Raw genomic sequence first — 13,086 nt, forward strand, 5'->3', positions numbered from 1 at the left:
ATTTTGGGTTTTTTGTGACTGCGCGTCTGCAGTTCACTGTGGATTGTTCTGTGTATGTGCAAAGAACAACTTACATTGAACAGCGCAGGTGCACGCGGCACACGCGTGTGTGGAGAACCGGTAGTAAAACCGGCAGCAACCCGGCCCTGGAGACGGTTCCCCTTGGCTGGATCTTGCTCTGCACGTGGGCAGAGGCCATATTTCCTAGCAGAGAAGGAAATATAGCAATGAAGCTCTCTGGGCGAAGAAGGGAGGCGAGGGCGGAGGGAGTCCTAACAGCTCTTTATTCAAAAACTCCCTGGCTGACACAGGGAAACCCATCAGCCAAGCAACCAATTAGGAGAGAGTATTTTCCCGCCCCAACAGAGGACCAGAAGGAGAACTTTAACTGACAACTGTACACTATAGACCAGTGATGGCTAACTTTTCTCTTGTGCTGAAATCACAAGCGGGGGATTGCGCGCGTGAGCCCACCCCCTCAATGCAATGCACCCCACCCCCCTGTGCATGCCTGCGCGGGCCTCCTGCACTCCCCCCACCCCTGTGCATGCCTGCGGCCCCCATGACCCCTCCCCACGCATGCACATAACCCCCACAGCGCCCCATTTTGGGCCTAGCAGGCCTCCCTGAAGTCTCCTGGGACCAAAACAGGGCTCCTCCCGCGAGTGACTCCCCCCCCGCGCATGTCCACGTGTCTTCTGCATGTGCAGCAGAGACCTGAAAATCAGGTGGGCGGTGGAAGGCACGCGCACATGCACAGTGGAGCTGAGCTGGGCCACAGCTCGCAGGCCTGCAGAGAGGGCTATGTGTGCCACACGCCATAGATTCCCCATCACGGCTATATGCAATACAGAACACCGCTCCCCCACCAAGGCAGAGCAGTAGGGTGATCAACGTAACAATTTAACATATGTCGTGTTTTAGGTAGGCAGGGCGGCGATGTGTCCAGGTGGAGTGGCGGGCACTGCTACAGGTGGAGCAAGGCCTCGGCAGGCATCTGTGAATGGCCACAGTCCATTGTTGGGACCGTTGTTTGTGGTGACTGAGCTGGCGTGTCCTTAGCCGGGGCGGTCTCTGGCGGAGTCCATTCTGGCTGGCAGCAGGCGGAGGTTCCGAGACGGCCACGCAGTTGGTCAATGTGGCAGCGGCACAACCTGCCATCTTTGAGTGCCACCGTGTAGGAACGCAGCCCTGTGACGCCCACTACATCTGGAACCCAGGAAGGGCCCCCGGTGTAGTTGTGGCCGTAGACAAGGTCGCCTGGTGAGAATGACCAGAGGAGGCTGGCTGAGTCTGCACGGAACCTCCGAGGCGCAGTCCGGGTGCAGCTGGTCCAAGTCGGTCTGCAGGCGGCAACCCAACAGGAGTAAGGAGAATTGACACGCCATTCACAGGTGACTGCGGCCACAACCGACCCCTGGGAGGATTTGAGGCAATGGACGTGGTTGTCCTCATCTCCTGACGGTGTTAGTATCTTCGTGGTGCAGTGACTGGCTTCCGGGATGCTGGTGGGCGGCTTGATTCATAAATCAGAGCCATTGCCTGGTCGGCCCTCTCCTCTGCTTGTGCCTCGTCAAGCGCCATCTGCAGGGTGAGCTCTGGTGTTGCAAGGAGGCGCTGCTGTAGATTGAGGTCCCTCATACCACTGACCAAACTCTCCAAGAGAGCGTCCTCTAAGTCCTCGAACTCGCAGTACCTCGCCGCCTGTCGAAGGGCGACCATGAATTTGCTGATGGATTCGCCTTCAGCCTGCTTCCGATGATAGAAGGCGTACCGACACGCTATTCGCGGAGGTCTGGGCTCATAGTGAGACTCTAGCTTGCTCTGCAGCACCTCCCAGGGCACGGACTCAACAGCCTGTGGAGCGAGGAGAGTCCTGGCCGTCTCCAAGACCTCCGGGCCGCAGTGGCTTAGGAAAAGCGCCCTTTTCCTGTTCTCCGTGATCTCCCCCAAGTCATTGAGTTGGAGGAAGCACTCGAACCGCGTGATGTAGTAGTCCCACGACTCAGAGGCCGGCTTGTAGGGAGCCAAAGGGAAGAGGGCAGCCATTTCCCAAGAGAGCAGCGTGAGTCCCTCAGGCAACCTGGGTCGAAGGGCCTGTGGTCAAACCGCCTCTGAGGTAACTGAGCTCCCTGCCTGACGCAGCTCCTTTTATAGGGAAGCTCATCAGCCAAACAACCAATCAGGAGAGAGTATTTTCCCGCTCTAATAGAGGACCAGATTGAGAACACCAGCTGACAACTATGCATTATAGACAGTACGTATCATGTAATAGAAGGTAATGTAAGGTAATATAATACAATATAAAGTGTACGTGTGTTGTGTTTTGTGTGTATATTTCCAAACGAAAACCACCCCCCATTTGCGCCTAGAGACGCTACTGCGCAGGTGCGGCACTCTGGAAAGCCCCCTCTGGCCCACCTCTGCCGTGACGTCATTACGGCGTTTCAGCGTCGCGTCCATAACAGCCGTTCCTTTCCCTCGAGGCCGCTCTAGGATTTGACCTCTCCGTAACGGAAGCGCGCTCTTTGCCCCTCCCCCTCTCTCCTTCGCGGGAAAAGAACCCTTCTGGCCCGCGCGCGAACTCTATAGCCTCCCCAGCTTCGGAATAGGGCCCTTTCAGGCCGGCCGCCATCTTGGTTGGAAAGCGAGGCGAACACTAGAAGCGGAGCGACGCCCCCTTGCGGCGCAGCAGCGGCGGCGGCGGAGGGAAGAGAAGCGGGAGCGGGGCGGGAAGCAGCGAGTCCCGGAGCCGCCGGGGAAGGCAGCTGAGAGGCGTGGCGGCCCAAAGCGCCCGGAAAAAGCCGAGCGGAGGGGGAGCCTAGAAACTGCCGGCGGCCGCGGCGAAGGGGGGAGCCTGGAAACCGCCCGCCCGGGGAAAGCGGCGCTGCAGGCGCTTTGGAAGGTTTTTGCAAAGCTTTGCAAGGCTTTGCAGGACTACAGCGCCCCTCATCCGCGGCCGGCGCAGGGATCCCCGCAGTTGGGGGGCAGCCATGGCCGGGGCGCTTCCCGCGGGCCCCCGAGAGAGCCTCCCTTGCGCGGCGGCGCCCACCCCGCGGCCGCCCCCCTCGCCTTGCTGCAGCCCGGACCCCGCCGTGGCGCTCAGCCCGGAGCCGAGCGGCGGCGGCGGCATCCTGCGGCGGGGACAGCAGGAGAAGCCGGGCCCCAGACACGTAAGGGGGGAGAGAACAGGGGACGGACGGAGGGACCCCTCCTCCCTTTCACGGAGCCTCTGCTTGGGGTTCCTACAGGGGATCGGCTGGATGCCCTTAAGGGGCGCCCTTCCAAGCCGAGGGTGCTCTTTGCAAAGATGGGGGGGGCGACTGAGCCGGGGGTTCCCTTAGAGAACACTGGGGGTCTTTTCTCCCCCCCCCCAGGTCCGCTTTCGGATTGCAGAGCCGGCGGAGGAGAAGGAGCCCCGGGCAGACCCCGCCAGGAGCCGCTCCCCTCCCGCCCCCCCTCAGCTGGGGGCTCCGCTGCCCCACAGCAGCCTGGCCCTGGGGGCGGAGGTGCGGGCCACCCGCCAGCAGGCCTTCGACGCCCGGCAGGCGGCCGAGCAACTGGTGCAGCGCTCCTTCGTGGCTCGCTGCGCCGCTGAAGCTCGCGTGGGTGAAGGTGAGTGGGGGTCCCAGTGCGGGAGGGAAACCCTCGCAGTGACGGGGTGCGCCGGAAGCCATGCAGCATTGATTCCGGCAGTCCTCGACTTACGACCACCAGGGAGCCCCACATGCTGAGTGAGAGACGCAACTCCATTTTGCCCCGTTTTACGACCTTTCTTGCCACGGTTGTTGAGTGAATCGCTGCAGGTAGAGTCCGTCACAGGGTCGTTCATTGAAACCGGCTCCTCCTAGTCACTTTACGAGACATTTGCAAAAAGCAGGTCACATGACGTAAGTTTGAGTCAGTGGCCAAGCGGTCCGGATTTCAGTCCCATTGTTTGCTGCAATGGCCACAAGTGTGAGAAGTCCCTTTTCCCCCAGTGCCCCAATGCCTTTGGTCGCTAAGCAAACCGTTGTATGTTGAGGACTCCGTGGGTGGGTGGGTGGGACCCATCCGAGCCACGGCACTTTCCCCTCCTCTTCCAGGCCTGAACATCCCACGGGAGCAGCAGCTCTACCGGGGGCTCATCAGCCTGCAGGTGCCGGCCGAGGAAGTGCTGAGCTCCGCTGTGCAGGGCAGGCGCCCCCCCCTCCTCCTCCAGCCGGGGGAGAGAAAGGTGGGCCAGGGGCCCTTGGGGGGGGGTTTCCCGTGACCCACCCAGGTGAAGGGGGGCTCAGGTGATGGGGAGCATAACCTGAGCCTTTGTTCTTGCAGGAAATGGCGGGGGAAGGGCCAGACTTGATGACCTTTTATAGGCCCCGGGAGCTGTTCACGGAGACCCCCTTCCTGGAGGTGGGGGGGCTGCCCCCCCTGAAGCTCCAGGCCCAGAGGCGCCACCCAGCCACCACCTTCCTCATGCACCGGAAGCTCCAGCAGTGGGCCAGCTGAGGGGGGGGGGGGCTGGGCAGGACAGGACCCCCCCCCACGTCGTGTGGCTCTTTACGCACAAGCACACACACGGACCCCGTCTCCTCCACCTCTATACATAAACTGCAACTGCCAGCCAATTGTGTGGTTTTTCCCTTCGTTCCTGGATCGACAGCCAAGTAGTGCAAGGCGGCCCTTGACTTACGACCGCAGTTCCCGTTATTAAGCCAGGCAGTTGAGCGACTTTTATGCAGCAGTTGTTAAGTGAATTGCAATCAGGCGGTCGTTCAGTGAATCTGGATTTTTTCATGGAGTTTGCTTGTTGGGTAATCGCCAAGTGAATCATGTGACACCCCCCCCAACCGTCACAGCTAGGAGTCAAGAGGCCAACTTTGGTAAGGGATGCTGCAACAGTCATTAAGTGTGAAAAGCAGCCGTGACTCCCTTATTTTTCTTGTGGCCGTTGTAACTTTTGAACAGTCATTAAATGAACTGTCGTAAGTGGAGGAACACTCATGGCGGGTTTACTCTTCGGTGCCAGCCGTGCCCCTCGCCCAGGCTGCCTCTCATCTCCCCCTCCCTCCCTCCCTCCAGAGACTGGCACTGCAGCGGCTAATAATCTGTAGGTTTTATTTTTTATATATATAATCAACTTTTTTAAAAGATAAAACTCCGTTCAAACAAGATCACTTTAGTACTACAGGTTTTTTTTGGGGGGGGGGGGTCTTTTGGGCCCTCTGAAAGGCAGGCAGCTCAGGACTGGGAGGAGGGAGGGGGCGTTTTCACTGGGGGGGGGCAGGGGGGCTGCAGCTGGTTATCTCCCTCCTCCCATTGCCAAAAAAGGGGGAGGGGGCAGAGGACATTGTGGGACCTCACAGAGATCAGCTGAGCCCCCTTCTCCAAAGGGGAGGCCTCTTGCCCCCCCCCCCCAGCCCAATGAAGCCCACCCTGTTCCAGGAAAGAGATTATGGGTTATGTGGTCCTTAGGAACCAGGCGAGGCAGGAAGCTTACATCAGCTTCCATGGAGTGGGGGGGGGGGGGGAGACACACCCCTTTGTCCTCCCAGGCTTTGAATGAGCAAGTCCAAATACCCCCCCCCCAAATATCAAAGAGGTTTTTTTTGGGGGGGGGGTGATCCCTTCCCCAGAAAGCAGCTGCATTCTTTGCTGTGTGGCCCCAGAGGCCATGTCTTGGGCAGGGCTGCTTTGCTCCTGCTTCAACCCCCCCCCACGTGTCCTGCACATCCCCCCCCCCAATCAGGCGGTGCTGCAGGAGGGTCCCAGATGAGCTGCGCTCCCCCCCCCCATCGTTTCCCGTGGGGTGGGCTCTTTTGCCAAGGCCAGGCAGCTCCCCAAATCCATTTGCCCACTTGTACCTCGCTGGCCCCTTTAGAAGACTCCAACATTCATGGGTGGGGTGTGGGTGTGGGGCAGAGGGGGCTAGTCCGGCCACCTCTGCACCCTGGAGAAGCAGCCCCCGTGGCACATGGAGAAAAGAGGAGGGGGCAGCCCGGGAGGCGCCCCGAGGTCCAGCGAGGCTCCTCAATGCGTTCAGGATTGGCCCTTGCGGAAGAGATAGATGGGGCGCTGGAATCCTGTAAGGGGGGGTAAGAAGAGCAAGAGGGGGGGCTGTTAGGGGGCTGGCAGTCAGGGCATCCTGGTCAGTGGGCAGAGGGAGGTGCCAGGCCCCTCCCCAAGGGAGAGAATCCCTAAGAAGACCCTCATGAAAAACACAAAAGGGCCCCTCCCTCCGCCCCTGGTCATGCCCAGCTTTGAGATGGCAGAGGAGGGGGGGGCACGCTCGCTGGGCCCTCATCGTTCCTTGGATTCACGACCCTGGTGGTCTCAAGGGGGGGCGGGGGAGGAAGCAGCTGGGAGCCCCTCCCAAGACCTTTGACATTCAGGGGGCTCCTGAACCTCCCCAGCTGGGCATGGGGGGGAGGGGGGGCAATGGGCAGGGATGTACTTGGGCCAAGGCAGATCCAGGCTCCAAACTCTTGTCAGCATCCTCCCCCTCCCCCCCTTGACCTCGCACCCAGCACCCGCCCATCAAGGCTGCTGGCAGCACGTTGCCCTGTGCCCGGCCCATGAAGGGAAGGGCTGGGTGGGTGTGGCTTTGGCGCATCCCCTGCCCACCCAATCACCTTTCGGCGTGTTCCTGGGCATGGCCACCAATTCGTAGCTGGAGAAGCCCACCTCGGCGGAGATCAGGTAGGAGGGGAACTGCTCAGGCTTCAGCTTGATCCGGTGGAAGTGCCTGGATATCGTCTCCTGGGGGGGGGGGGGGAGGAAGTGGGCGGGATTGGCACCGGCAAGGAAGAGGCCCCCTGCCCAGAGTCCGACCCTGGCCCTGACTAGGACCCCCCCTCCCTCCCCCCCTCCCTTGCTCACCGTCAGGTTCTTCCTCTTCTTGTAGGAGGACCAGGCCTGGGGCTCCAGGATGAAGACCCCGCCGGGCCGCAGGTGGCGGTAGGCGCGCCTGAAGAGGCGCTTCAGCCCCTCGTCGCCCCAGTTGAGCTGCACCCACTTAGTGACGCTGAGGCAGAGGATGACGTCGTACTCCGGCTTCTGAGCTTCCAGCAGCTCATCCCGCTCCAGGACGTAGTTGCCCTGTGAAGGAAGCCGGACACGGTGGGTGTGCTGCTGGTCTCAGGCTGACCCCCACGGGCTGCAGCCCCTCTGCCCACCCCCAGCCCCAACTACCCTTCGGCCTCTCTGGGGGAGGCAGGGGAAATGAAGTCTTGCCTTGATGCCAACGCTCACCCACGGAGGCTACCCCGGTCTGTGTCCCCCTGGAGGGAGGGGCTAAACGGGGAGGAAGAGACCACCCCCCACCCCCGGTGGGCTTTCCATTCTTAACTCAGAGCTTCCCTCTAGGGCTCCAAGCTTGGCCCCTTGAAGCCTTGTGGACTTCCATTCCCAGAAGCCCCTGGGGCAGCTGGGGAGTCCTGGGAGTTGAAGTCCACCAGCCTCAAAGCTGCCAGGTTTGGAGACACACAGGGCCCTTTCTAGGAGAAACGGGTGCCTGGTGGCCCCACAGCACCTGCTTGATGGGGAAGGGGCAACCGTGGCCACTGCCCAAAAGTGGCACTCGTCCCTGGATCGGGCACCCACCCGCAGCTGCCAGGCATTCTCTGGGCGGCTGCCCTGGAAGCTTCAGCTGCTGCAAGGTACAGCCTCGGGGGCATCCCTTCCGCCGGCCATCAGGAGGCCCTGGGGGTCCCACGGAAGGGCTGCTTATTATCTGTGGGGTCTTCCTGAGATGGGACTCACCCTGTTGCTGAAATTCTCCCCCCCCCCCAGTGGATTCTGCCCACCCTGCAAGGTCTTGCTCCCTCCCTGCCCGTACAGACGGTCCTTGACTTACGACCACAACGGAGCCCGAAATTTAGGTTGCTAAGTGAGAAATGTCTTAGGTTAGTTTTTGGCCCTTTGGACAACTACACTTGCCACAAATCACTGCCCTTGTTAAAAGTTAGTAAGACCGTCGTTAAGTGGATCTGGCTTTCCCTGTTGGCTTTGCGGGTCAGAGGTGGTCGCAAAAGGGGAATCGCCTGACCCCAGGACACTGCAACCATCCTAAGTGGCTGCCAGCGTCACGTGACCACGGAGAGCCTGCAACGGTCCTAAGAGTGAAACTACAAATGGTCACTAAGCAAACTTAAGGCGGTAGGACTGCCTGCATTAAGCTATGGGACTCACCGCCTTCGGTCGTGATGCCCGTCCATTGGGATGGCACTGACTCTGCCCTGCCCCAGAGGTTGGGCCGGGGTGTAGCGTGGCCGGCTGAGGCTTAGCGTTACTGTTATCCTGTTCGTTGCCTCAGGCAGAGCCATTTCCCCCCCTTTCATTGTTCCTCTGGCTTTTCCCTTTTTGCTGCCAGACGTCTCTTCACCAAACTAGGTAACATCTTCAGCAGGACTTGGAGTAAAAGCCACCCAAAGTCCCAAAGTTTAAGAGGTTTCCTAGCTTGGTAACAAAACATCTGGAAGCCAAAAAAGGCAAGCAGGGGGAACAAGCCAGTGCCAAAATCCACAATCAGAGCTTGGACTATTCTCTACTACAGATGTCTCCTTTTGGGGGAGGACAACTCAGCTACCCTCCCCCCCCCCCACCAGCACCAGGAGAATATGCCTGCCCCCCCCCCCCCCCCTGGGAATCTTCCATGGGCCCTGCTGAGGGAGCCCACCTTCAACGCACGGCCTTGGGAGTCAGATTTGGGAGAAGGCGCCTCAAGGCCCCCACCAGAGGAGGGAGGCTCCTTTGCAACCTTGAAAGGAGCACAGCTGCAAAGGCTCCAGCTGTGCTCCCACTCCCCCTCACTGGCCAGTCAGCAATTTCTCAGCCTTGGGCTGCAGGGGGGGGGGGGGAGAGGAGGGAGATCAGCCGCACCAAAAGGGCAGAGGGGCTACATTCTCACTAAGCACAACAGGCTTGGTGTAAGCCTCTTCCCTGGCTGGGGAGAAGGGGGGGGGGCACGAGGATCAGGCCACCCTCAGGCCTGAGGCTTGCCAGGGCCAGCATGGAAGCGGTGGTCTTGGGACAGGGGTCCCCAAACTGGGCCACTTTTAAGACTTGTGGACTTCAACTCCCAGAATTCTCCAGCCTGAAGAATTCTGGGAGTTGAAGTCCACAAGTCTTAAAGTGGCCCAGTTTAGGGACCCCTGTCCTAGGCTCATTAAGAGGCCAGAGGGTCCCCAGGGACTTCTCAGCTCCTACAGGTAGGCCAGGCTCTGAAGAGAAGGCCTATGATACAGGTCGTCCTCCACTTACTTCGTTTTGTGACGGTTCAAAGTTACAACGGCACTGGGAAAAGTGGCCTTAGGACCGCTTTTCACACTTAACAGCCGTTGCAGCATCCCCATGACCATGCAATCAAAAGGTAGGTGCTTGACTTGTATTTATGATGGCTGCAGGGCCCCGGGGTCACACGATCCGCTTTTGCGACCTTCTGACAAACAAATTCAACTGGGATTCACTTACCAAATTACAAAAGTAACAAGTGCCCTGATCCACTTAACCATTTGGCAAGAAAAGTTGTAAAATGGGGAGAAATTCAACCAATGTTTCACTTATCGACATGGTACTTATCGACATGGTATTTTGGGCCCTCAATTGTGCTGGGGGGGATTACCTGTGACAGGATCCTGTCAATCTGATTGGACTGGGCTCCTGACCCCCCTTCTTATTATTCAGTGAATTCTGATCTGGATGTTAAAACATTTCAATCCCCCCCCCAAAGTAAACTGTTCCTGCCTATCTTGGCCAAGGTTATCTCCCCCCCCCCTTCCCACCTCAGCTCCTCTGGTCATCTTCAGGATCTGATCAAGGCCAGCAGATGTCCAAAGACAAAGAAACCCCACAGCATCTGGATGGGGGGGGGGCTCTTCTGGGCTCAGGGCCGCTCTAAGGGTGAGCCAGCTTTTTTTTTTGGGGGGGGGGGGGAGCTTTAATCTCTCCCTCCCAACAGAATCTGTCTTTTCCAAAGCTAGTGCTGGCCGTCCCTGGGGCCCTACCCCCAATTCATGCGGGGAGCTCTAGGGGTCCCAATTCTGGGGGGGAGGGAAGCCCCACCTTCCAAATTTCCCCAAACCCTTGGTGGACGGGAGGAAGTACAATACAACACGCTCACTGCTTTTGGGCTGGAAAGCAGATCCCCCCTCCCCATTTTCCAAGCTTCACCCCCCCCCCCTCACAAAGGCCCCTTTCCCAGTTGCTCAGCATCTCCCCCAGGCCTGGCTGCCCTGCAGATGCTCTGGGGGGGGAGGGGTCTTTACAGCAGCCCCCCCAGCCTTCCTTTGAGGCAGGATTTTCCTCCTTCCCCGGGAGCCACCTGACCCTGTCACTTATGGAGGGGAAGGGGGGGGCATCACAAATTCCCCTCCACTGCCTCTTCTCCCTCTCCAACTACTCCACCTCCAAGGCCCTCCCCCACCCCTTTATGCCACACTTACTTCTTATGTGCCCATCATCAGCACCTCCCCGGGGAGACCCTGACATAGAGTGGGCAAGAGCCCCTCCACCCACTGGGCAGCGGAAGGAGTTTTCAGTGGGGGCAGTGGGTGTGAGAGAACCCCCTGGAAAAGCCCAGCTCTCCCACCTGTGCCACACAAAACCTGAGCACCAGTAGTAAAATACTAAAACACAAATATATGTTCCAAGAATGAGACACAGTGAAAAGAAGAGATTGGAAAATATGAGGAGGAATGTAAAATGGCAAATATAGAGTTAGAACCAGGTTTGCTGGAAAACCATTCCCCAAAATACACCAGAGGGAAAAGGAAAATAGGCAAGCACAACAATAGAAGAGGAAGAGGAGGAGAGGGGAGAGGAAGGGGAAGAAGGAAAGGGACAGGAGGGAAGAAGAAAGGAGAGAAGGGAGGGAAGGAGGGTGGAGGTAAAACAAAAAAGGCCTAGGGGATGGTAAGCAAAGCGATCCGGATCATATATGTACATTTGTTCCATGTCTGCTTGCAGATGGGTGCATGAGACTAAAAATAAAGCCCTTTCAAAATAAAAAGAAGGGGGAAACCGCCTGGGGGCCAGGGGGGTGGGAGGGGGGGTCTCTCTCACTCACCTTGACGAAGATCACGTTGTTAGGGAAGACCGTGGCATCCACCCCCTCCTGGGGCACCCTGGGCGCAGCAATTGGACCCCGGCTGGCAGCGAGGGAGGCGGGAAAGCTTCTCTTGGCTGGGGGAGCCCCTTCCCCCTGGCCCTGACTGTCCTGGGGCGGCGGCGGCTGCTCTTGCTGCATCTCCTCCGAGAGGTAGTGCCGGATGTTCTGGCGGGCCGAGTGGATCAGGGCGCCGTCAATGTCCAGCCCCACCATGCGGGCCGGCCCCCACTTCTTGGCCACGCTCAGCGTCAAGTGGCCCACGTTGCAGCCCACGTCCAGCACCTCCCGGCCTCGGAACCACTCGGGCTTCATGGCCCGCAGCCGGACATCCTCGCAGCTGGGGTTGCGGTAGCCGTAGTACTTGCAGTAGTTGCCGTACTGGAACTTGTTGCGCGAGGGCCGGCGAGGCTGCGGCGGATGCATGGAGGAGCCCTGGGGATGACGCCCGCTGGGCCCCCGCTCGGGGCTGCTCCGGCCGGGCTGCTCCCCGGCCCTGCCCCCTTCCGATTTGCTACTAGTCCTGCGCCTTTTGCTGCGGTGGTGGTGGTGGTGGTGATGGCGACTTACCGAAGAGGAAGAGGCGGAGGAGGAAGGGCACGAGGGGGCGGTGCTCCTGGAGGCCGGCTGGGCAGGGGGCAGCTCCCCACCTTCCGGCAGCAGGGGGGAAACCACCTCGTCCCTGCAGTTGATGGCGGTGTTGAGTTCGTAGGGCTGCGGGGTGGCCCCGTTGCAGGCCTTCTGGCAAGACCGGCAGGAGGAGGAAGAGGAGGAGGAGGGAGGAGGAGGAGGGGCGGCGGAGGCAATCGGGGGTGGCTTCCCTGCCCCCTCCGAGCCCCCCACGGCCCGCTGGCTCCCCCGGTGCCGGTGCCGCTTGCGCCCGGCCTTGAGGGGCGAGGCCAGGACCGGCGGGTCCTCCTGGGCGGCGTTGAGGCTGAGCGGGTCGGTGATGTCCTTGGGGATGAGGATCTCCACGGGGTCCCGTCCCTTGGCCGGCAGCGGCGACGACTTGGGCGTCTCGGCGTTCAGCGCCTGGTTCACCTCCTCGTCCATCAGGCTGTTGAGGTTCAGCGGGTCGAAGATGTTGCCGCCCAGCAGGAACTCCGAGGGCAGCACCGGGTCGCACTCCGAGTTCACCCGCCGGCGGCGCTTGAAGGCCGGCGGCTTGAAGCCCCCGCCGCCTCCGCTTCCCCCGACGTGGCAGCTGTTGCGCCGCTTCCCTCCTCCTCCTCCTCCTCCGCCGCCGCCCGGGGCCCTTGGTGGCGCCTGGAAGCCGTTGCGGGGCCGCTGGAGCTGCTCGTCCCGGCGCTGGGGCTCTTCGGCTGCCGTCGGCGGCGCCTCGTCCTCGGACCGGGCCTTGAGCAACGGGGGGGGCGGCGGCGCCGGGACGAGGAAGGTCTCCTTGTCCATCTCGATCATGCCTGGTGCGGGCGCGGCCAACCGCCGCCGCCGCGGTTCCCTCGCCTCAGACGGCGCTCCTCCGCTCTGCTCCGCCCCCCTCGGAACGGGCTCCTCCCACGCGTGCGCGGTCCGGACGCGCGCTAGAGTGCCGCCCCGGCAGCCCCCGCGCGGCGCAGCCGCACTGCTCCCCTCCCGGCTCGCGTCAAAGTAGAGACGTCCCCCGCCCGTGGCTCGCGACGCATGCGCATGCGCGCCCGCACCCCAGTGCCGCCGGAGGAAGAACGCTCCGCGCCTACCGCTTGCCCGCGATGGCACGCTCCCCCTGCGACGGTGATTTATATACGCGGGGGGCGGGGCCGGAGGGAGCCGCGCCCCCTTCTCGCGGCGCCGGCCAATGGGAGGTCGCGGCCGTCGCCACGCGCGTGGACGGGCAGCCAATAGGAACCTTCTCTGCGGGGCTTCGAAGGAGCCACCTCCCCTTCTTGCTCCCGCCTCCTTCGGCCCTTTTCGACCAGTAGGGGAAGCGGTGTACCGCGTCTTTAACCAATCAACTGCCGAGATCGTTTTCTCGCAAGTGTGGGCGAGGGTCCTTGTTTGCTGAG

General features: G+C 60.8%; 2 protein-coding genes across 2 annotated transcripts; one reads left to right on the top strand and one right to left on the bottom strand.

Annotated features, from left to right (window-relative positions):
- The first annotated feature begins 2,284 nt into the window (after positions 1-2,284).
- On the top strand, positions 2,285-4,986 carry LOC309400862 (protein phosphatase 1 regulatory subunit 35-like). The gene is made up of 4 exons (XM_081969577.1): positions 2,285-3,173; positions 3,378-3,615; positions 4,086-4,216; positions 4,315-4,986. Exons 1-4 carry the CDS (start codon positions 2,994-2,996, stop codon positions 4,486-4,488), a joined length of 723 nt encoding a protein of 240 aa, XP_081825703.1. The 5' UTR covers positions 2,285-2,993; the 3' UTR covers positions 4,489-4,986.
- A 91-nt stretch (positions 4,987-5,077) lies between these two features.
- LOC309400859 (7SK snRNA methylphosphate capping enzyme-like) lies at positions 5,078-12,637 on the bottom strand. Its single transcript, XM_081969574.1, has 4 exons — positions 11,045-12,637; positions 6,859-7,077; positions 6,612-6,738; positions 5,078-6,062 (listed from the first exon to the last, which is right to left on the bottom strand). The coding sequence occupies exons 1-4, from the start codon at positions 12,500-12,502 to the stop codon at positions 6,019-6,021; spliced, it is 1,848 nt and encodes a 615-aa protein (XP_081825700.1). The 5' UTR covers positions 12,503-12,637; the 3' UTR covers positions 5,078-6,018.
- Between the last annotated feature and the right edge of the window lie 449 nt (positions 12,638-13,086).

This window comes from Natrix helvetica (assembly GCF_964273705.1).
Source record: "Natrix helvetica genome assembly, chromosome: W".
Taxonomy (NCBI): Eukaryota; Metazoa; Chordata; class Lepidosauria; order Squamata; family Natricidae; genus Natrix; species Natrix helvetica.